This window comes from Protopterus annectens, chromosome 7.part0 (genome assembly GCF_019279795.1).
Source record: "Protopterus annectens isolate FY-2018-M chromosome 7.part0, PAN1.0, whole genome shotgun sequence".
In the NCBI taxonomy this organism is placed as follows: Eukaryota; Metazoa; Chordata; order Ceratodontiformes; family Protopteridae; genus Protopterus; species Protopterus annectens.
Window position 1 is genome coordinate 757,986,035 of NC_056739.1, and position 24,932 is coordinate 758,010,966.

Here is a 24,932-nt window from a genome sequence, read left to right on the forward strand (position 1 = left end):
TCTACCATTTAACCATAGGAAACTGAATTTTAGTCAAAGCTATTTGCTTGGTTAGCACAGAGGCAGAGATCTGCACAATTTAGAACAGCAGCCAACACAGATAAAGTAACAGAAGAAATTCAGGTAAACACTTTATTGTATGCCATGGGAAAGAAAGAGTAGTCAGTATGCTGTTCAGTTTCATTCTCAGAGGGCCAGAGTCAGTAATTAGTAAGCTCAATGAGCATTTTGTGCCAAAAAGAAGTAGAATGCATGAAAGGACATGCTTCTACATGTGTGCAACCTAAAAGTGAAAGCGCTGAAGCTTTAGAAAGATGCCTAAAAACTGTGGTTTAGTAGAATAAAACTTTAAATTAGAGAGAGAATTGTAATTATGCTAATACTGAAGTATCTCAAAAGTTAAAAATAACACTATAATTAAAGATCAAGGGAGAGTGGCAGATGGCCAGTTAAATGTTGACTAATGTGTCTCTACTGTCTCTTAGAAAAGCAAACTTTGTAGCACATGTAATTTTAAAGGGCATGTCTAATCCCTCGTTGTACCATTGTATATGTAAATATAAAGGAAAAGTACAAAATAAGAAATTTATTGATGATGACCCAAAAACGTTTTATACAGAATTGGGAAACAAGGTAAAAAGAATTGAAAGACCACCAAAAAAAGAAAAAATAGATATATTTTGGAGAAATATTTATGAAGATCCTGTGGAACACAACAAAGATGCTAAATGGATAGAAGAAGTAAAAGAAAGACTATGAAGTTTAAAGGTACAGGATATGAAATGAGATGAAGTAACGACCTGAGAGATTGAAACAAAGTTAAGAAAAGTCTCTAATTGGAAAACCCCAGGCCCAGATGCAGTACCTAACTTCTGGTTAAAAGTATTAACATCTTTGCATGAATATTGGCTTTTGCTGCCCCCGTAGATTTGTTCCCTGTGCCTCAGTCCAGCAGAGCCATTAGTTCCCTGTGCCTCTGTCCAGCAGAGCCACTGCAGTGATCTCCGGGGTACATTTTCTGTTTCCCATCCACTCGTCAAGGTTTCTCTTGAAGAGTGTTAGTGAGGGGCCCTGCCTAATGTAGATTGGAATCCTGTTCCAAAGCATGGGGAGTCTCTGGGACAGGAATCTATCCCTTCAGCACGTCCTATTTATCGTTGTGGTGAGGTTTAGATCCCTAGAGCGTGTGGCTCTTGGGGATTTTTTTTTTTTTTTTTAGGGGGAGCATGTCTGTCAATTCTGGGTTGGACATGGCCTTGTATGTCAGGCAGAGATCACCTCTTAGTAAGCGGTATGCAACTGAGTACAGCTGTAGTTTCTTCAGTTTTGCTGCATAGGGCATATGTTTGAGGCCAGTAATCCACTTGGTGAGGTACTTCTGTGGTCTTTCCAGCTGTTGCAGGTGTCTTGTAAGGTACATCCCAAATGGGGCGTTGTACTCTATGATGGGTCTGATGAGTGATGAGCAGAAGGGCACAATAACCTGTTTTGTTCTAGATGCAAACACTTTTGTGATTAGGTGGGCCACATAGAAGGATTTTCTAACCACCTTGGCAATATGATTATCAAAGGAGAGATTGCTATCTACTTGGGTCCTCAGATCCCTTATTACATTTTCTGTATTTAGGGGACTACCATGTATGTGGCAGTTCACGGGCACTTTGTTTTTTCCAAAGGGGAGGACTATGCACTTTTTGGCATTTAGCCATGATTTTGACACCAGGTATTTGTCTCGGTGAGACCCTTCTGGAGGATGTCTGTATCAGCTGGAGAGTCAACTATGGCCTCAGTTTGCAGTCGTCTGCGAACTTGGTCAGCCATAGTCCTCCTATTCTTCCCTGTATATATATATATATATATATATATATATATATATATATATATATATATGAATAACACAGTATAGATGTATAATTGTTAACAATAACTGCAGCTGATGACTGTCTATAAATATGTAACAATGTGTGCATATGTGAATTTTGGAACATGACTTCTGAAATGATTTACATTCTAGTTTATATGAATGCACATCAAAGAAAACTTGCATGTGGTCACATCCCATGCCCCTGGAGTATGTACATCAATATGTAAATATGTATATAATAACACAATGAAGATTGCATATTCCTACAGGTATACTTTGCAGATATGCATGGCCAATAAGTTCAGAGATTTAAATGTTAAGTGGGAAATTCAGCAATGGATATAATCTAACTAAAAAGTATTCTGGTTACAAGTGAATGGAATTAAAGGAAAGAGAATTCCTAATTTACAGTCATCTCTTGTGCATCTCATTCTGCATCTATTTCTCCAGATGATTTTCCTCAAGTCCCTCAACTTTCATATCTAACCTCAAACTCATCTGTTGTTTTCTCATTTAACCTTAGCTGCCTTGCAAGCATGCTCACACTCTTTCATTTTAAAGCCTACTGCCTTTATTTCTATCACAATATATTCCATAAAATTTTAAAAATGCCATTATAAAACCTATTCAAAAACTGCCACCTTCTGTGCTGAACTTAGGCCTATTACCATTATTTCAACTCTAGGGGAAATTCTTCAAAAAGCTCACCTACAACCAGCTCTCCTGCTATATCTCTCAACAAGCTTTACTTTCTACTAACCAACATGGTTTCTTGGCTAAGAGTTTCTTTGGTGTACAGCTTCTTAGGAAGAATTTATATTGCTAGTTCCTTTACATTTGCTTATGTATACAACCACTCAACTGCTAAGTACAAGGGGTGTGTGTGTGTGTGTGTGTGTGTGTGTGTGTGTGTGTGTGGTGCTTTGTTACTCTCTTTGTCTATCCTGTTTTTGTGTGACTTTCATACATGGATTATTATATGTCTTTTGTGTCTGCCTCTCTTAAGTACCTTGTTTACAGAGGGCAGCAACATATGAAAGAAAAAAGAGAATAAAAGATAAACATGATGTTTTCTCAACATCGTTCCTGGATATTGCTTCAATTTTTTGTTGCAAGATATTTGCCTTTGCCCCTGTAACTGCAGTCTTGTGTGCCACTGTCAGTGTGGTCCGTGTTTTACCAGTGCCAACAGTAAGATTAGCTGGTGGCAGAGTTCAGTGCACCAGGTAGAGGTTGTAGTGTCAGAGCTCAGTCCTGCTGCTTAGCATTCCACAGGAGAGGATTAGCAGGTTGCTGTAGGAAGCAAGCTCCCATACAATTAATGGCTCAAATCAGGAACGTATTTAAGTGGTATCAATCTTTTTAATTTCTCTAAGTCTTCTGGGTTTCTAATACCATGACGGGAATGGACATCATTCCTAAGCCAAAGTATGATTAAAGTTCATGAAATTATTATGTTTCAATCCTTGATGTCAGCCAAAAGTGCACTTTGCAGCGCCCGTAATGTGCCCAGTAATGACTCCTTCTGCAATTCATATGGAGTAACATGTACTGGTAACATATGTAAATACAATTGTAGATTCTTTTTTATAAGACCCATTGCTCCTACTACTATTGGAACTATCTGTTCCTATATATATATATATATATATATATATATATATATATATATATATATATATATATATAAAGTTGGCCTGTTAATAATTTCAGTTAGTTCCTAGAACGTTACATTTTCAAGCTCAGTTTTTATGGTACCCAGCTTTGTCATGTATGTTGGTATATGCAGCACTTTTTTAGTATTGTTTTATTGCATGTGTGTGTTGTCATGATGTGGTCTGATTCCAGTATAGAACTTCTACACAGAATACATTTTAGGACATTTTTTTTATTTATTAATTTGTTAACGGGGAAAGCACTGGTCCTAGGATCCTTTTCAGTCATGACCCTGGAACAATGAGAGTATAAAGAGCAATCAAATATTAAGACAAAAAGTACAGTATGAGTAAATAAAAGAATGTATTATTAAATAATCAAATCAGAAGAAGAATATATAAACAATAAGATGTAAAAACTAAATAAATATAAATGAAAAGATGCATTATTTCTTATAAATTGTAAGCTGTTCAAGTACAAGGTGAACATGGATTACAAATGATAAAACAGAAATGAAATAGATTGAAATTAACTGTGTGTTTCCACTAGTGTTTTACTAACCTCTTGGTGGCTGAGGCCAGAATTAATATGGGGTCAATTTTTATTATTAAACTCAATCTATAATATATTATGCAGATACCAATCAGTCTCCTCCTCACTAGTAACGCCCACTCCCTTTTTCCCGCTCAAATTTTCCAGCCCTCCTCATCTATCTGATCCCACCTATCCAATTAGGCCTTATCATCCTCTCCATAACCACTCCCCAGCATACCCACATTAATCCCTCACTTACTGTTCACCCCTCCCCCTCCTTTATGAACTTACTAGCTACTCTTTATATATCCCTCTCTTGTAACTACCAACACTACACAAAAATAGTACCTCTAAATAGCCTATTCCACCATGTTATCTAAACACTCACAAATCTCCTATCTACTACTTTTACTTCTCAACCTATCCTACCTTCACTACCTCACCCAGCCCCACACTCCATACCATCAACATTCCTTCCATGTAACTAACCATCTTTCCTTCTCTCCCCCACATTCTTGGACCCCAATCCCCCCCACACCTTTATCCTATAACAAACATCCTACTTTTTCCCTACAAACTTATTACCTCATATAAAACTCCTGCCCCACTAATAACTAACAAACCCTTAATAATTTCACCTGAATCCAACATACACTCCAAACTGTGCCATTACCTCTCTAACTCAATCTCGTATCTGATCTGCAGTCTACTATCAAGTGACATCCATCCCAACCCTGGTCCATCCAACTCATCCACCACAGACAAGTCCATATTCCTTACTTCTTTAAATTCTCAGAGCATAGTTAATAAAATCCCAAACCTCCATGCCTGGATAAATCATAATAAACCTGACATCCTATCCATCTCAGAAACTTGGCTAAAACCCCACATAAAAGACTCTGAAATTATACCACCAAATTACTCTGTCATTAGAAAAGATAGATCCCACAAAAAAGGGGGAGGAGTAGCACTCATATACTCATCCTCCTTATCAGTCACTCCCTATAATAAGCCTACCCCACTCTTTAATAATGCCGAACTACTCCTTGCAATACTTCAAATTAACAAACATAAGCGCATATGTATAGCTTCCCTCTACATCCCCCCAGGGGATAATATTTCTACTCTTGAACACATCCTCTCTTGGCTCACCACCAACATCAGTAATGAAACAATAATCCTAGGAAATGTGAATATTAACTGGGCTTCCATTCAATCTCCTACAAACCCACTTAACATCAACCTCTACAACTTTTCACAACTAATTAACTCTATAACACATCCCTCAAAAAACCTCTCCAGTGGCAGTGTTTTGGACTGGATTCTAGTCTCACATCCTCAATACTTCTCTGACAGGGGTACTCTTCGGGATCCTCTTAGTGACCATCTTCCCATCTTTACATACCGACTCCGTTTATCCTTACATCGTTCCCACAACTATATTACCATACGTAACCAAAAAAACTGTAACACAACATCCTTCACTAACTCCCTAAAAGCTATAAACTGGAACTGTCTAAAAACATTACCTCTCAACAACGCAGTTGCTCACTTTAACACCTCATTCCTAAAAATTCTAGACTACCATGCTCCCATAAGGACAAAGAGAATAAAAACTAAAACAGCCGCTTGGCTTACTAAAAATACACTAACTATTATGAGGCAAAGAGATAAAGCCTGGGCTCATAACCTAAAAAATAGGTCCCCCTCACCCTTCTTGAATACAAAACACTTCGAAATAAAGTAAAAAGACTCATCATTTCCGACCGACAAAACTTTTTCTCCACATTACAAAACAACAACAAAACTAACCCTCAGAAATTCTGGAAAGGTATCTCCACTCTCCTTAACCCCGGCAAACTAGACACCCCCTCCCCTGACCCAAATGCTACTGACACTGACTTAGCAACCCAATTTAACACTTTTTTCATTAACTCTATCTCTAAACTTACTTCATCTTTCTCTAATACCACCACAATCTCCACATCACCTCCTCCCTCCTCTACCATTACTCTTCCCTGTTCTTCCATCACTCCTTCACTCTCCTCCACTAACTCTCAATCCTTCACCGCTTCTTCTACTATCACTCACCCCTCTCCATCTCCTTCCCCTACTTCCCACTCTTCCCAGTGTCCTCCCTTCTCTTTAAAACCAATTCCCACTTTTACTATAAAAAAACTTTTCCAGAAATTGAAGCGGTGCTCCAATGCTCCAGATAATATCCCTGCTTATTTTCTCAGTCTAGCCACTGAAGCAGTCACCTACCCCATTAGCATTCTAATTAACCGTTCAATCCAGGAATGCATAGTACCCCAAATTTGGAAAAAGGCCTTCATTATACCATTACATAAAGGAGGCAACAATAATAATGTTACCAACTTCCATCCCATTGCTATCTTGTCTCCTATCTCTAAACTCTTAGAAAAATGCATACAACAACACCTCCTTCCACACCTCTTAGATAATCAGCTTCTAACACCCACACAACATGGATTCAGGCCATGTCACAGTACTATGACTGCCCTTCTCTCCTTCCTTGAAACTATTAATAAAGCCCGGGATTCTGGCCTTATTGTTTCCACCCTACTACTTGACCTTTCTAAAGCCTTCGATACTATCTCTCATAGCCTGCTTTTAACTAAACTCTCTAAACTTAACCTATCCCCTTCTTCCTTGAATTGGTTCTCCAGCTACTTATCTAACCGATATCAAGCAGTAAAATGGAAAAAGGCCACCTCCTCATTTCTTAATATCCCAACCGGAGTCCCCCAAGCATCCATATTAGGTCCTCTTCTTTTCAATACATTTATAAATGACTTCCAGAACTCTATTCCTTTCTCAAATATCATCCAATATGCAGATGATTCAACTATCATCTGCTCGGCCACATCTACCCCTGTACTCCTAAAACTTACTCAAGAAGCTTTTTCAACCACTGAGCAATGGATGAAATGAAACCACCTTGTATTAAATGCCTCTAAAACCAAACTAATAGTATTTACTCCCTCTAAAACTACCTCATTCAACTTTAACTCCTTCACTATCACTAGCCAAAACAATATACCTCTGGAACTGGTATCAGAGACCAAATTACTTGGGGTCCAAATTGACAACCAGCTTAAATTCCATTCCCACTTACAACTAAACATCAAAAAGACCCATCAAAAACTAGGCATGCTCTACCAACAAAATCATTACCTTACCTCTGCCACTAATGTAACTCTCTCTACTTCCTTTCTTATCCCCTCCCTTCTCTACGGAACTCCTCTTCTCACTAACCTACAATCCTCTCTTAAATCTTAACTTTCCTCCTGCTATAACAAAATTGCCAAATTTGCTACCAGGCATAAGTCATCCTTCCATCACTGCCCTTCTCTCCAAAAACTAAAATGGCTAGAACTACCAAATCAGCTCATCTATACACAACTAACTCTTGCACATAAGCTCATTTTTAACCCCACCCTCTGTCCTTCCCTCTCTTCTACCTTTAAGATGTACCTTCCTGATCGAGTACTAAGGTCCAATAATCAAAATATAATAGAACTGTACAAACCATCCCGTCCACCAGGCAAAGATCTTCTATCTTATGGTTTAGCACGTCTCTGGAACTCCCTACCACCTTCCATTCGTACCACTTCTAACCATTACTCTTTCAGAAAATCTCTTCACTCACACCTAATATCCCAATGGGATTGCTCCTGCTCTCTCCCCACATAACAAATGATATCAAACTCCTGTTCCCTTCATTCTATGCCTTAGATTCCTTCTCTCTCTTTCTCTGTTCTCTTTCAATCTTATTCTCATCAAAAACTTTCTCCTTCTGTCATCTCTCCATATACTTATATTCCAGTACTTATATGTTAGTTGTAAATAATGCATCAGACTGTTACTATTTATATGCGATTTGTAAACAATGAATCGGACTGTAACTATGAACTGTATGTTCCTAAGAAGAAATGCCTCTCAGCTGTACAATGCAATGTTCCATTGCCAGTCAGTTTTAACTCCAACCTCATCACTAGTGTGTATTATTTGCAATGTTTGCTGTATTAATTGTAAATATCTTGCTCAAAACTGCAACCCTTGTATAAATATAATCTTTAAACTATTGTAACCTAGAGTGCTATTGAGCTTTTCTCCCCAGGACTCCATTGAAAACGGGTTCAAATGGCCCAATGGACTTTCCTGGTAAACCAACTGCAAATAAATAAATAGGTGTGTGCTTAGATGAGTTTGTAATTTTCTTCTAAAATTAATACAGAATGTTTTCTTTCTTTCTTTTTTTTTTTTTTTTTTTTTTTTTACAAATATGCATCTGGTTAGCCAGATACATCTGAAAAACATTTTTTACCTTTTACTTTATGGAACTATGGTCTTTAGCAGGAAAAAGACGTGGAAGTTTTGCCAGGAAGGTCATAAGAGGAGGAGCAGAGAGTAAGTCTGCTTCTGAGTATGGCACAGTATCCATGATTTTGTAATTTAAAAGGTAGCGATGAGAGGAGGACAGCTGTGGAAGCAGTAGCTGGGATCCAGTTATCTCTTTTGGGGACAATACAGACATGGTCATTTTTTAAGAAGAGGAGACTGTCTCTTGAGATGGCATTAATAGTGGTTTGTAGAGTATGTGTTATTTGGTAAGAGTTAAGAGTGTATTTTAGTCCAGGGATGAGAACATTCTTAGCAACAGAAGCACAGGCATACTTAATCATGTCATTTGAAATAGTGTCTGAGGCTTTCAGTTGTAATCAGACTTTATTGCCGATAGTTTCTGCCTCGTACTTGGTCAGATTTTTCTGTAACTGGTGTATATGCATAATATTAGGTCAAAAGAACGGGCTTGCTTTTATGTTGAATTTTAGGCAGAGTTTGCCATTGGTTAGTCAGCCCCATAGTAGACTAAAGTCCGATTGGAGGTAGTTCTGTAGGGATGTTTAGAATGGGTTATGCAGTACAATAGCATCTTCATAGAGGGTAATAACTGAGGAGGTAATTGAAGAAGTAAGATAAAACCCAGCACAGAACCTTGTAGAATGCCAGAGTTGATGGCCCCTGTAACTGAGGGGTTGTATGGGCGTATGGGCTTGTAGTGGAGAATGCGCTTTTGTTAAGACTGTTAGAAAACCAGTTAAGAGCAGGTATACTGAATCCAAGGGATTGGAGTTTTTCTATAATGATATCATTATTGACACTTTTGAAGGTACCCTTCAAGTGTATGATGATAACATATGCTTGCTGGTTCATTTCCTTGGATATATAGACATATTCTAAGATTTGATCATAAAAATGTTATAAAACTTGGCTATGTTGTCATGTGGTAGGGGATGAGGACCTTAGGAATGAAGGCTATTAGTCTGTGTATGAAATCAAAAGAGACAATTGCTGTTGTTACTGACAATTTCACCATATGTGGCAGGAGACTAGAGACATAAGGAACAGCTAAATGAACAGGTAAGAGAGGTAATGCTTTTGAGTTTGGGTTGCTTTTGTTGTCTATTTTCTCAGAAGTTAAGGAAGACATTTGGACATGATTGAAAGTAGAATGAAAGGCATATAGTTGAAAATTGTGAGTAATAAGTGTTGTCAGGGATTATGGGAAATTAATGGAAAAATAATAGCCAAAGGAAACTGTAGAGGCAGTGTTGATTGTGAAAATACTCTCGGCAGTTTCTTTCAGAAGTTTGGTGTCATATTTGTTGAAGAGCACATTATTGTGAAAGGTTTTCAAAGTATGCCAGTTCTTTAGTTAGTTTCCAGAAAGATTTTAGGTTGGAAAATATAAATATTTGCTTTTATCCTAGATTGGAAGCTTTTGCATTATTTTATGGCCGCTTTACATTCAAATCGTAATTTTTGAAGTTATTTATAGTTGGTATGCATGAGAGAGGATGTCCATTTCTGACAGACCTTTCAGCTTGGTCCTTTCTTTCTTTGGTGAGCCATGAATCTGTTTTTCCTTTAACTCTTTATATAATAAACATTTTTAATTACATGATTCAACAGTGAAATCAAATTATCTAGTGCAATAGTGAGGGCAGGTGCTTCATGTAGGAAAAAAAATATGTTTTGACAGTATGAGTGTAGTAGGATCTCTTTTTGTTCACGAAATGGACTATATGTAATAATTAAAAGAGTAGGTTGAGGGCTTCTGTAGGAAATACTGATCTGAAAGATAAGGTGGTCACTTAAAGCACTGAGTAGACCTGATAGTTGTTTTAATTTGTGAGGAATGTTTGTAATGAAGGGATATAAAAGTGTCTCCTTTTTTGTATTTTTTTTTCTGGTTGTTGAGCAGACAAGTTGCAAAATGTTATTTACGGTGGTAAATGTATTGATTTGGCTTTATGAGTGCTAAAGAGATCAGCATTTTGTGGTTTTGGAGAGTCAGGGAGTAGAAAGGGATTTTTACTACAATAACAAGCAGTTTGACATGGTACTAATAGTTTATTTATTTGCCAGTTTGGATTGTTTGCACTTGACAAACTGGTTTCTGTTGTTAGAGAGGGCAATGCCTTATTTTCTTAATTAAAAGATTTATATCACATCCTGTTTTATTTCTGTGTCTCTTGTCTCTTTTTGTCTCTGTAGCTGTCCTTTAAGTAAGTTGAGAGTAGGTCACGTTCGACTAACACAGGAATGTCAAAATTAATTTGGCAGATTTCTGTGTTGCTGAACGGGACTTGAGCGAGACATTTGTATCAGCGAATGCTATTGTGGATTCGCTGATCTGAATCTCGATGTTAGGGGTGCAGATCTTGGTACAGTGCGGACTGGGAAATCCATCCCTTTCCTCACTCTAGTGCAATCTCGGAATTGGAATATTTATTTAGCAGGGGTCGTGGAGGGCTGGGGGGTGCAGGGGAGCTTGCCTCCTTGCAAACAATGAATTTGTAGGGTAGGGGCTAGACTTATCTTAGCTCCTACTCCGACATCAAGTTCAGTATTCGATTTAAATGTCGAATCTGCTGAATTTGTTCATCAGATTCGACATTTAGAATTCATTAATATGCAAGAATGCGGTATTCTGGTACAATGTTCAAAAACGGAATTTGTTTTGAACGTCAACATTTTGATAGTAAACATATATATATATATATATATATATATATATATATATATATATATATATACATATATGTACTAATCCTATAGTCAAAAAAGAGAAGAGAAAGGGCTACACCATATGTTCACTGAAAGTGGCTTTCAGTGATAAAACAGCCATGGCACTGTTGTCAAAGTAACCTGGGAGTGGGCAGATGGTAAATCATGTAACATATCAGTGGGCAGACTACAAGTCATGTAACAGATCAGTGGGCAGACTGGAAGCCATGTGACATATCAGTGGGCAGACTGGAAGTTGGAAGACAGGTAAGTAGTACTTATGTAGTGTGTGCTGTGCTGGCCATCTAACAGATGGAAGATGACCAGGAATATGATCCCTGTCACAGAATTATAACATAAAGTATTCATGTTTGTAGTTTCACGATTTATATAGCCCAACCAAGGGAATGGCAATGTCATGTCATCTAAATAGTAGAGTAGGGACTGCCCTGCCCTAATGGCTTCTTTTCCCTACTCTCCAAAAAGGATCAGAGTCTTTTACCTGCTTTACCATCTTGCCTGCAGGAAATGAAAACATAACTTGAGTACTTATGTTATTGTGTTGACTAATGTAACCTGTAATGCATGTGGACTTGCATCTGTGTGAATAGGGTAACCAATATTAAGTAATACTCATGGTGGCCTTCATGTGTTATGTACTTTATTTCATTCCTCCTTCTGTTTAGAGATTGTCCGAGCAATGACGTATGTTATAAATCAGGGAATGGCAATGTATTGGGGAACATCTCGCTGGAGCTCCATGGAGATCATGGTAAGTCATGGTGGCAGTCAGTGGCTTTAGCATGTAGCAGTAAGTTAGAATGATATTGTCATATTAAATGAGACCAAAATTGCTAGAAATGTTTACAGATGTTATTCTGCCTCACTAGTATTTTTTGATCCTTTCTACAACTACTGCTGAATATCTCACAAACTCAGGAACATGAGTTTTTGGACATATGGTATGGTATCCGCCAGATATACTACTTTCCCAGGGACCTACTTCATCCCATCATATATACTGCTATCCCAAGAGACATATCCTTCCAGGTCAGAGTGTATCCCAGCCCAGCATATATACTTCTATCCCAGGGACAGGGCAGAGTGTGCCATGATCCCAAGGATCTACCCCAGACCATCACATATACTGCTATTCCAGAAGCAGACCCTCCCATGCCAGGGTATATTATGGTCCTGGGAACTTAACCACAGTCCAACGCATGTATACTGCTACCCTATGGACAGACCCACGGGACTCAGAGCATGATGTTATCCCTGCTGCTTTTCCATTGCTGATGAGATCCACGAATTCTTGGGACATACCCTAGCCTTGAGTATCCACTGATCACACCAACATAGTCTGTTTCCAGAAATTACCCCTTTTCTAGGGTATACTTTTTTCCCAGGGACATACTCACTGATTCCAGCAATGTAGCCTGATTGCAGGGATTACCACAATCACATAAATGTGCCCTGGTTCCAGGAACATTCCCATTTGCTAAGGAGTTACCTAGTTAGTTTTCCCTTCACTGATGGCAGGGACTACACTACTTGTTTGAATAATTTTACAATGATTAACTATTAGTTATTTTACTTTAACAATCATAACATCTTGGATGCATATTTGAGTAAATGCAAGATAGCCATTCATGTATCTTATATCTACTATTTGAATAGCTGTATGACTGTAATACTTGTCAGATATACGTACTTGTCTGCCTTGTTACCAGGTTATGGCTAGAGAAGGTTAAAGGACAACCTGCTTGATTAGGAAAGAAATATGTTTGCTCCAGTCTGAGAGCTATACTGTTGTACAAGCGATGTACCTGCCTATGAGGGATATATCCTGGTTTAGGGACTTACCCCTGTTTTAGGAATTACTTCAGCCCAAGAATACATCTAGCTTCAGACATATACCCCAGTCCCAGAGAATGACCCTCAGTTCTGGGAGACCTATTACATTATGAGGGATGTTGTACAGTCCCATTGACATACCCAGCACAGGAAAGCCACCACCAACACATATTGTTTTATTAGGGATGTATTCCATCATAACCCCCTCCCCCATTGGTGATGGTTGCTAAATCAGACAGACAGATCTGATGGAGGATTTAATAGCATAAAATTAATTTTGATAATGATGCCTTTACTTGGTATATCTTGAAAACAAAATGTTTGATACAAAAGATCACTAATTTAGAAACAATGTTGATTCATCTATAGGAATGCAAAAAAAAAAACAAGTACAGATGTAAATTTTATTTTATGTAATGTCAGAAGCCTGAACAAAAAGAGTTAATTTTCAACAATCTACTTATGGAAGAACATACAGAGGTGGCAGTTGCTGATGTATCCCCCAGTATCCTTCCGTTTTATTTTGAAGCTATACTTCTCATCGTAAGTATCACATTATATATTCGGGTGCAGTGTATGCAAATCGCAAGTATAACTATGTTAACAATAAATAGTCTGAAAGCAGTTATTATACACATCAAAACAATCAGGGGTAACCAAACCATAGATGTAGTCAGCTTCTCTATTTTATTTTTTTCTCAATTAATATAATAAATGTATTTATTTACATTTGTTAACCAGGGTATTGCAATGATCCATATAGACCTTTTTATGCATTAAATGAAGATATAAACTAAATGTAGTACATAGAATAGATTAACAAAATTAAAAAAAAAAACGAATCACAGATATATATTTGTAGATTGCAAATTATAAATTAAGTTTTTAAGTCATGCATTTATGTACAGTATGCACAAAGTTTGCATACTTGTGAGAGTTTGGAGACGAGGTGTAGAAGAAAGTAGGAGTCTGAATGCAATTTAATCTTGAAGTGGTAGCAGGACAAGGAGCCTAGAGAAGGTGGAAGCAAACTGGGAACAAAGTAAGTGGGATGCAGAGAAGCAGCAGAGAGAGGAAGGGGATACGCATACAGTTGTTTCCTGTTTTTATCCGGTTAAGGGCACACTGTATCTGGGAAATAGTATGGACATGGATACTAATCAAGAACTATCGAATAAACACCGTCGATTTCTAAAACTTCTGGATGTTCCAGTGAATCCACTATTAAACACCGATGTACAGACAAGTGTAGTGGATATTGCTTCTGGCATGGAACAGATGCTTGAGTTTCAAGTACAATATAGAGGGTTGGAGAACCTACTATATAAATATAAAAGGCTACAATGGCAAAGACTACACTTGCAAGCTTCATTGGAAGCTAAAGTAATTCCTCGTGGCTTACGCATACTAAATATGCCTACATATGGAAATACATATCCTGACCTCTTACATAAGTGGCAAGAATTGAATTTATCCTTTAGCTCCAAGTATATGGAGCTTCTCATAGAGTTTTATTCCCCACTTGAAACTGAGTTAAAAACAGAAATTGTAGCCTTAGAAAATCAGATATCTGAAACCTTTCCTGCTGCTATTACTTTGAATAAAATGGGCCAGTTATATGAAAATATCAGTGCTTATGAGAGGAAACTTCAAAATATTAAACTGAATAAATTGAATAGAGATAAATTAGACTTTAAGAATAACAATGTCTTCTCATGGCCGAGGGATTCTATAATTAGGACCACCTCTCAGAACCCTGCTACTGTGAATACAGAGACTAGTAGGATACCTAATACTGGAACACAGCCTTCCACTTCCGGTTTTCGCGCTAACAACTCGAGCGAAAGCATGGCAGTACCACAAATTAATCAAGAACGCACTATTACTGGTTTTTCTGCTCCTAGGCTTGCATCTTTTGCCTCAGTGGTGAATGGAGATACATCCACATTGAATGCAGATAAAAATCTGAAGACAAGAGCGAAGGAATGCCAATAATACAGGTAAGACTCCAATAGATAATATACAAGTCAACGCTACAGATACTAGCGTTTTTTTAGACAATTCGAAAGTGGGAGATTTTACCTTAAAAACAGCTCTCCCATTCAGAGCCCGAGTCAAAAGCAACCCAACTATGGGGAAGATAACAAGGGAACGTCAAATGGACAGAACTGTACACTCCTCGAAGAAAAGGAGGATATAGAGACAAACCTTATTGTGAACATTTCTTCCTTCATTTTGACCAATGAACAAAGCAGTTTGCTTAATAAGTGTTTGTCCTTCATTCCTTGCAAAAAGGCAGATTTAACAGAAATGATCACAGATTTGAAATTACTTGGCAGGAATTTATCTTTAAAATGTATATTTCCAAGCGATACTGATGCAAATATTAATATATACAAGAAACCTAGTACTTCTATACCTCCTACTCCTCCAAGTATACAAAGATTTCTTGATATTTGTGAACATGCTTTCAAAGAAGCACATGTCCCAGGTATGAATCGTTGCACTCTCCACAATTTAAATGTAGAAGAATATAGGGCTCTAAATGAGTTACAGAACCTGCATTCCCTTGTTATAAAACAAGCTGACAAAGGGGGTAAAATTGTATTAATGGATAAAGATCTGTATATTAACCAGATGAAGGTCTTGTTACTAGATACTTGTACTTATCAAGCGCTGACGAAAATAGCTGTAACTGCCATTATTGATAAAGTGGCCTTTTTAGTGTTTGATTTGCTAATTACAGGATTAATTGACGAATCCCTATTTAATTATTTTTCAGTACAGAAACCTTTGATTCCAAAAATATATGGACTACCTAAAATCCATAAACACCCCACCGTCCCTCCTTTGCGTCCCATTGTATCAGGAGCAGGATGGTGCACTGAGCCCCTATCTATTTATGTAGAAGGTATCTTACATGAGTTTTTAGATGGTTGTTACACAGTTCTTAGAGATACAAAAATGTTTCTACAGCGGCTGCATGATAGGATGGAAACTATTAATTATGATGAAGAATTTGTATTTCTTACTATGGATATTGAATCTCTTTTTACGAGTATTCCAAATGCATGGGGCATTGAAAAAATAAGGGAATTCCTTAACATAGATAAGAAGCTTACCACAAATAAGATTTTGCTGGTTTGTGCATTATTAGAGATTATACTTGAAAATAACGTGGTCATTTTTCAAGATCAATTTTTTCTACAGCAGATTGGCGTGGCTATGGGCACCTCGTGTGCAAATAGCTACGCCAATTTGTCATTGGTACGATGGGAAGAACAATATATTTTGTCAGCCTTGAATCCTTTCTTTGACTATATCCTTTGGTATGTACGTTTTGTGGACGACGTCTTTGTCCTGTGGAGAGGGCATGGTCGAAATATTAGCAATTTTATTGACTATTTGCATAGTACTACAGATTTCTTGAAATTTACTTTTACTTTCTCTGATACATGCATTGATTTTTTGGATGTGAGTGTCACTAAAACTGATTTGAAGCAGCTAAGAACTAGTATTTATCATAAACCTACAAGAACTAATGCCTGTCTCCACAATTCAAGCATGCATCTGAGACACATACCTAGGAATGCCCTTAAAGGACAAGTTTATAGGACCTTGCGTTTGCACAACAGCGATGAAGAGGCTGCAGTTGCTTTGAACAAATTACAAACTGAATTGCAAACAAGAGGTTACTCTAGTTCAGAAATTACGAATGTGATAGCAGACGCATGGAAATTTAGATCCACAAGGTGTAAACCGTATATGAGCCCTTATGATATTGATATAAGAACATCTCATGATACAGTTATTGACAGAAATAAGTTTAGAGTAGTTTTTCGATTTGCAAGTGATATAAATAAGTATACAGAAATTATTAAAAAGATTTGGCATTTATTACAGGAAATACCAGGCCTTGTTTCTACGATTGGTGCTACCCCAAATTTTAGTTTTAAAAACAATGTGTCATTGAAACAACATCTTTGTAATAAAGAATATCAGCCTCTTAAAAATAACTTTTCTAGTAGACAAGGTACCTTTCCTTGTAGGAATTGTGCAGCTTGCCAATATATTTACACTAAAAATAAGTATATCCATCCTGTGAAATGTTTTAAACTGTGTATGAAGAATTACTATGATTGTAAGAGTGTTGATGTTATTTATTTTTGTTTCTGTCAAGTATGTCATGCCAACTATGTAGGCAAGACAAACAGGAGCTTAAAAGATAGAATGTTAGAACATGCAAGGGATATACGGAACCAGAAGCAATCCAGTGCTCTAGCTAACCATGTCTTGAATACGGACAGTACTCATTCTTTTAAATTCTTAATTTTACAACAAATAGTAAGGACAAATAGAGGTGGGGATATAGAGAATCACACTGAAGAATTAGAACAAAAATGGATTATTAAGTTAAATGCGGATAAGTATCCTGGTTTGAATGGTTGCACCTTATTAGTTCCTTGCCTTAAGGCAAGGCGCCTTAAACATTAATCATAAGTTTTGTTTTAATGTTTATTAAGGTTTTATATGTCTGTAATTTATGTGTGTTTGTATTTTTAACATTTATATATTTATTTATAACAGCCATGAAGGGCATTTATGGTTTTATTATAGACATGGACACATGTTCTATGATTGCAGAGTTTTAAAGTCTGTTTTAGATATTATGTTAACAGCTTTACGTGGTAATATTGCTTTAAGTTTTGAGGTCATACTGATTGTTTAAGTATTTAATCAAGTATTACCTGTATTAACATTGTCTGATGAAGCAACACTAAGTTGCGAAAGCACTCTCCTATTGTTCTCCTTTATGTGGCTAGTCTGTGTTACTGTGTGTAACTTCGGTGTCTTATTTTTATTCTTGTTGCTGTGTATGTTTTTGGGCACCCTAGTGTACCTAAAGCCGGTTTGGATTTGTATCTTTATAACATAGAAGATATTTATCTGAGCTAAGAAAGGATACAAAGTAATACATAGAACAGAAAGGAGTGAAAAGTAGTATCAAGCACCAGGGAGGAAAAATGAGAAGACAGAAAATGGATGGGTACAACAATAAAACATTAACTTCTTAATGATATATTGTCTGGACTCATTATCTAAATAGTTAAGTTCCAAAAACAATCAAGAATTGTATATAATTATCCCATCACTGCTAAAAAGGAAAGCCTGGAAGTGGGAAATCCTTCCACTAAGCCAATATACAGTACTACGTTTTCATAGCAGCCAAATAAATGTACTTCTGCTGTGAAATGCTACATTGCCCATGTTGGTCTGAAAACATTTGGAAAGGTGAACATTGAACTGTATTACTACAACATTGTTGAAATATCTTCAGTTTGCTTCTTTGAGTTTTATGTATATGAGAGAGATACCTTCAGTCTATTGAATGCTAAAGGTGGTTGATGGAGTGAAGTGTTTGGAAAATTTGAGTGCACGTTTGGTTGAATGCTGCATGTGCCAAAAGGAGGAAGATCAGTTGTAAGCTAAGTGCAGGTTTGGGACATTAATGCCAAAAGTTTCAGATATATTAACATTTCCAGCATTAGTGGGAGAGCCTGTGTGTGTGTGTGTCTGTGTGTGTATGTGTGCTTGTGCTTGTTCTTGTATGTGTGTGTGTGTGTGTGTGTGTGTGTGTGTGTGTGTGTGTGTGTACTCGCTCACGCTCAATTGTTTAATGGTTAAGGTTAGGAGTGGGGGCTAGGGAGAAGAACAGATTTAGTGTTGTACATCTGTGCTGTTCTATGTGGTGTGGGTCTGAGTGTCTACTGTAGCACTTGTCTTATGGAAAGTTTTTTTTCTGAAGTAAAATGTAAAGCTAGAGTTGCATTGAAGGGCAGGGTTAGGGTTAAAGTTAAGGTTAGCACACATCTGTAAGGTGGTGCAGGGGGCAAAACTCTTCGTTATCCTTATTGTTTCCTGTCAGAGCTAAATTCTGGGATAAGTCTAAGAAGATTTACAAAACATATATGATAGTGAACATAAAGTAAGGGGTGAAAAACTTAGCAATGCTTGATAAAATTGGGGTCCACACACTTCAGTTCTGTGGATGCAATTTCTGTGTCAGCCATGTCAGGGATGTAATGATAAGGCACTCATAGTGAAAAAAAATGTGTGCAAATATGGTCAAAGTTTTCAGATTACCCAATAACTACAGACTGTTGGCCAGCTAGCTGACAGCACAGTCATTGACTTTGAAATGAAGAGGAAAACACCTTTCTGCACTTGCAATGTAGAATACAGTTTGTATCTATATTCCATAGGCACAATTTGGCAAATAGGTATAAGATGTCCAGAGCCATTGTTCTTGGGTAAGTGTGTGTTGCTTTCATAGATTTCCATGCATGTTTACAAAAGTGTCTCACTTTAGTTTCAAATCACAACTCAGTGTATCTCTCAAATGTCCAGAATTTCACAAAGTCCAGATTCTGCCTCATAGTTTTTATGTTTTACTCATAAAGTTTGTGGTTCTCTGGCCATTCATTGAGGATAGAAATCATTACATAATGACAGACACTTTAGTTTCAGACTTTATAGCCTTCAGAAAATAGATGCTAATGGAAACCTGTTATTCTAGCAATTCTCTACCAATAATATTTAAAATTATAATATTATAAAACTTATGAACTAATATTTAAAAGGACACAAGTCCTAAACAACATGGCCTACATGGACCGACTCAAAGGCCTATTACTACACTTGGTATCCTACATACTTCTAAGAGGCATCTGGTATATAAGGCATCCTCTGACGCATTATTGATGTATTTACTATACATCAGCACGTCAAATGGCATCAGAAGTACTCAGTCTAGGGATCTAAACCTCTTATGCAACATCAACAGAATGGTTTAGAAAGACAAGTATATCTCATAGAGGATACTGCTTCTGTGGAACAGACTTCCCATTCACATAAAACAAAGTTCATCCTTGTCCATTTTCAAGAGCAACTTAGATCTATGGATAGGAAACTTACCTCAGGACTGCCCCCTGTACTAGTAATGGACAGAGACAGCTCCTAAATGCTTTATCCCATGCATGGGTTACCTCAAATTATCTATGGCATGATCCCAGTTATTCTCATTAGGGGAATTATATAATTATCAGCCATGGAGTTGGTAAGGCCAATCTATAATCAAATGGGATAAGTTATTTTGAGCACAAAAAGGAAAACTCGCTAGGCTTAAAATGACCTGCAAAGGCAGCCAGCCTAGAACTTACCTTTGAACCTATAAATCTGTCTTCCTTTACCATTATTTTTAGTTTTGTACAGAATTCTTTAACTAAGAATTTGAGGTATGCAGCTCTGACTATAATATTGATGATAATGCCATATTATTTAAAATTGTTTTAGTTGTGTTGTGTCATTTTGTCATATTTACATTTGTCACATATATAAAGTGAATTGCTTCAAAGACTTATTAATTACTTCATTCATGTATTAGACCATAAAGTTATTCATGACGCCATTACAATTCCTAAAGGAATGAAGTTTTTAGGCACCAAACAGCAGTCCCCAAAGACAGTTTATACTCAGTGCAGTAAACTGCAGTGACTCATCCCTGAGTGTTTCAAGTTCAAGAAACTTTCTGAGTGCTGCAGTGCTTCTGTAGATATTTCAAAATAAAAGTCTGCCTCCTTAAAGAGAAAGAGATGGAATTTCACAGTGTAATGACAGAGTTCTCATAACAGGAGGCAGTCTCAGAAAAGCAACATCTAAAGCACTGGGATATATGTCATTTTGCATTGTCCCATAACTCATGTAGTTTCCCACATGTGAATACCAAGGACACAATGAAATATTAGGAAACATGCAAAAGAGTCAATGAAATTAAGAATTACACTCCTCAACCTGTATAAAAGGAACAACTTCAGTGGATGGACTGTTGCAGTCTTTACAACGGAATGCTATTGACTTCCCGCACCTTCATCAACACAATAACTAACAACATTCTTTGAACATAGCTGGACAGCCCACATCACTAGTCTATCTAAACAAAGGCAAATTGTCTTAAAAGAAAGTATCTGTACAACAACCTCAAGAAATTAAAGAAATGTACAGAGCTGTGACAGTTTTTCAGAACTTACAAGGTAACTGCACTGTGCATGGTACATCAACAGGGAAGAGGAAGCAAATCCTTCTTATTCAGCAGAGACATTTTTGATGTGGCATTGAAAAGCACTTCCACGGTGGTACAATGGTAGCGTTGTTGCCTCACAGCAAGAGGTTCTCCCGTTCGATTCTCGGCTGGAGTGCGGGGAGTGCCTTCTGTGTGGAGTCTGCATGTCCTCCCCGTGGTTGGGTGGGCATTCGAAAGACATGCGTAAATGGGCATGCCTTCGTTGAAGGTTGAACGTCGAGCTGGCACCTCGGCGTTCGTGAAACTCTACTGCCAATCATTAGCGGACCGGATTTCCGCTGTGGCAACCCCTAACCGTGAAAAGCCGAAAGACAACAACAACAACATTGAATCTTCAGCTCTCACTAATGCAGCTTCTAGGACTACAAATACCACCTTGCTGATTCACCCAGCAGGCAAATACATAAATGTGGATATGTTGAATGTGTGTCTATGTTGTCACAAATCATAAAAATCAACTCCAAACCTTTCAGTCCCTGCTATGCCATGAGAATGTTTGGAGAACAGTAATCATCATAATACTTTATACTGGGCCTTTTCTCCATTCCATCTGATCCAGAAAAAAAAAAGTCCTCAAATGGAAATAAAGCGTTTAGACACTTTGACCAGCTAGTGGCTTTATGTGCTACTCTTATTATATTTTGTGGTACTGGCTGTCTTCGGAAGCTATTTTAAAAGGTTTTGAGTTACAGTTTTTGATCACTTACACTGCATCATTGATATCTGTGTACGTTCTTATACTGCACACAGTAAAATGATTCAGTGTTTAGTTGCTTAGACTAGACTCATGTTAAATGCATCTGCAATATGTATCCTCCATATACTGTCGTATTCACTAAGCTGTAACCACCCCAATGTTGTATTTTGAAACTTTCAACTGCTGTAGCATTTTTACTGTGTATCATATTTATTGAGCTGTAACTGGTGCTGTTTTATCTAGAACCTCTTCAACCTGCTGTTGCATTTTTACTGTGTACCTTACCTATTCATCATTTCTTTATCTTATTCATCTGCTCTACCGCTATCCTTTCTCAATTTCTTCCTATGTATCCATTGTTTCTATATGCATACACTCTCACATCAAACCCATCCACTATCAAATCTACTGAAATTCCTAGTTGAAATTTTTCTCCTTCTACTAACAGTTATACTATAATAATTTTTTTTTTCATTACAGCCTGCTGTTGCTGCGTTTCAACCTCCCCGGGTGATTCCCACTGTTCCACAAATCACCCTGGCATTCCGCCCGTGAAAGAACATTCAAACGGGATTATTGCAGTGCTTTGTAACCATACAGCCCCCAAAATTAAGTATAATGTAAATCTACTGTAGTATTTTATTTTCTACTTTCTTAGCCAAAATCATCCTAGTATGGAGCTTTGCCATGCGTTCACTAGCAGCCTACTGCGGTCTCTAGTCCCCTCTTTACTCCCCAATCTCCCTCTCACTCCCTTGCCTGTTCCTGACATGTCCTAGTAGTCATTCATAGTGTGGGCACTAGGTGGCATTGTTCATCCACTCCCTATTCCAACACTTCACCTACAGTAGCCCTGTGTCAGTACTTTCACCACAGTGAATCCCCTGTTTAACTCTCCCCTTCTGTATTAGCCCAGTGTCTTATTCCTGTGTCCCCTTACTTCTGAGCTTGCTCTCCAGCTCCAGGTCTTCCTCTACCTCACTGATTGTCTTTAGTCTCCTTCCTTCTCCTTGGTTCTACCCACTCTGTTTGCCCTGGGGGCTCACTCCACTCCCCTACCTTACCCCTCTGCTTGCCCTGCGGGCTCACTCCACTCCCCTACCCTGCTCCCAAATCTCACCCGCCCACACTACCTCTGCACTTATAGCCACATAACCACTTCCACTTCCAAACAACCCTATCAGCTCTCCCCACCCTACATCACATTACATTCAACAATCCCTCCCCTTCTTATTAGCTTCCACCCCCAACTATCTTCAACTTTCAGCCACACCTGAAGTAGCCCACTCTACTATCCACTCATCTTTAATTTCCATCCATAGCCGGAATACTCATTAACCACTATACTTATAAAACTTGTCCCCTTTATAACCATAACACTTCTTCTCACCCTAACTTGCCTTAACTTTCTCACTAGTCCTTCTACCACCAACCACTTTCCCCCTTTCCATAGTACATGTCCATACCTCATACAACACATGCACTCCACAACCTTCTTATACCCCTACCTTTTACGCCTTCAAAAACTGCCTCCTTTTTCATACAAACTTATCACTATCCACAGGCACTCTTCTCCAATCCCAATCTACCTATTTCTGCAGATTACCTGACTCTCAATCCTGACACTAAGCTCTCTAAATACCTCTTTTCCCACATCCGCCAACTTATTATCATCCTTCTGTCTGGCAACATTCATCCTAACCCCGGCCCCTAACTTCCTCATAAGTCAAATTCACCCCTACCAACTCTCCCCAACCGTAAAATCCCTTCTTTTCACTACATTGAATGCTCAAAGCCTGTGTAACTAACTTCCATGCCTGGCTTTTCCATAATCAGCCAGGCATCCTGTCCATCTCAGAAACATGGCTAAAACCCCATATTAAAGACTCTGAGATAATCGCCCGTACCCAACTATTATATAATTAGAAAAGACAGGACTCACAAGAAAGGGGGTGGAGTTGCTCTCCTCTTTTCCTCCTCCCTTTCAGTTATTCCCTATAGTAAACCTATTCCCCAATTTGCCAGTGCCAAACTAACACTTGCCCTACTTCAGATGAATAAACACAACATTTATGCATAGCCGCTCTCTACATTCCTCCTGGAGACAATGCCCCCATTCTTGAGGATATCTCCTGGTTCTCCTCTAGCATTAGCAATGAGACCATTATCCTTGGTGACGTTAACATTAACTGGGCCACCATTCAATCTCCTACAAACTCCCTAAACCTTAACCTATGTAACCTGTCATAGCTAATCAGCTCTACCACCAGACCCTCCAAGGACTACTCCTCCGGCAGTATCCTTGTTTGGATTCTGGTCTCTGACCCCCAATACATCTCTGATAGTGGTACCTACCCCGACTCTCTCAGTGACCACCTTCCTTCTTTCACTCATCAGCTTCCCTCCTCCTTACAACTATCCCATACATATCCTTCAGAAGGGTCTCACAGAAACGGATAACTGGTGCCAGAGCCATGGCCTAAAGTTAAATGCCAAAAAATGCATAGTCATACCCTTCGGGAAAAACAAGGTTACCCCTAGCTACCAAATAGGTGGCAATCCACTGAGCACAGAAGAAGTTATCAGGGACCTGGGGACCCAGGTTGATAGTAGTCTGTCATTCGACACCCATGTAGCTAAAGTAGTTAGGAAGACCTTCCACATTGCCCACCTTATCATGAAGGGATTCTCATCTAGATCAAGGGAGGTCATAGTCTCCCTATACTCATCACTCATCAGACCAATGATTGAGTACAATGCCCCATTCGGAATGTATCTAACCCGACACTTGCAGCAGCTGGAGAGGCCACAAAAGTTCCTCACCAAAAGGATAAAGGGTCTCAAACATCTGTCCTATGCTGCCCGACTGAAAGAACTCCAGCTCTATTCAGTCGCCACCGCTTGCTCAGAGGTGATCTTTGCCTAACATACAAGGCCATGTCAAACCCAGATTTGATGAATATGCTTCACCTCAAAAAATCTAGATCCATCAGAGCCACAAGGCGGAGACTTAAACCTCGACACGGCTATTAATAGGACGTGCTGGAGGGATAGATTCATCACCCAAAGACTCCCTATGCTGTGGAATA

At 38.2% G+C, this 24,932-nt stretch overlaps 1 protein-coding gene across 5 annotated transcripts in view; it reads left to right on the forward strand.

The window, feature by feature from the left end:
• KCNAB3 (potassium voltage-gated channel subfamily A regulatory beta subunit 3) overlaps positions 1 to 24,932 on the forward strand; it is a 1,202,467-nt gene that overhangs the window by 625,258 nt on the left and 552,277 nt on the right. For all 5 annotated transcript variants that reach the window (XM_044077289.1, XM_044077288.1, XM_044077291.1 and 2 more), the window contains one exon: positions 11,839 to 11,924. In XM_044077289.1, the coding sequence (XP_043933224.1) occupies positions 11,839 to 11,924 (86 nt within the window). The remainder of the gene's footprint in view (positions 1 to 11,838; positions 11,925 to 24,932) is intronic.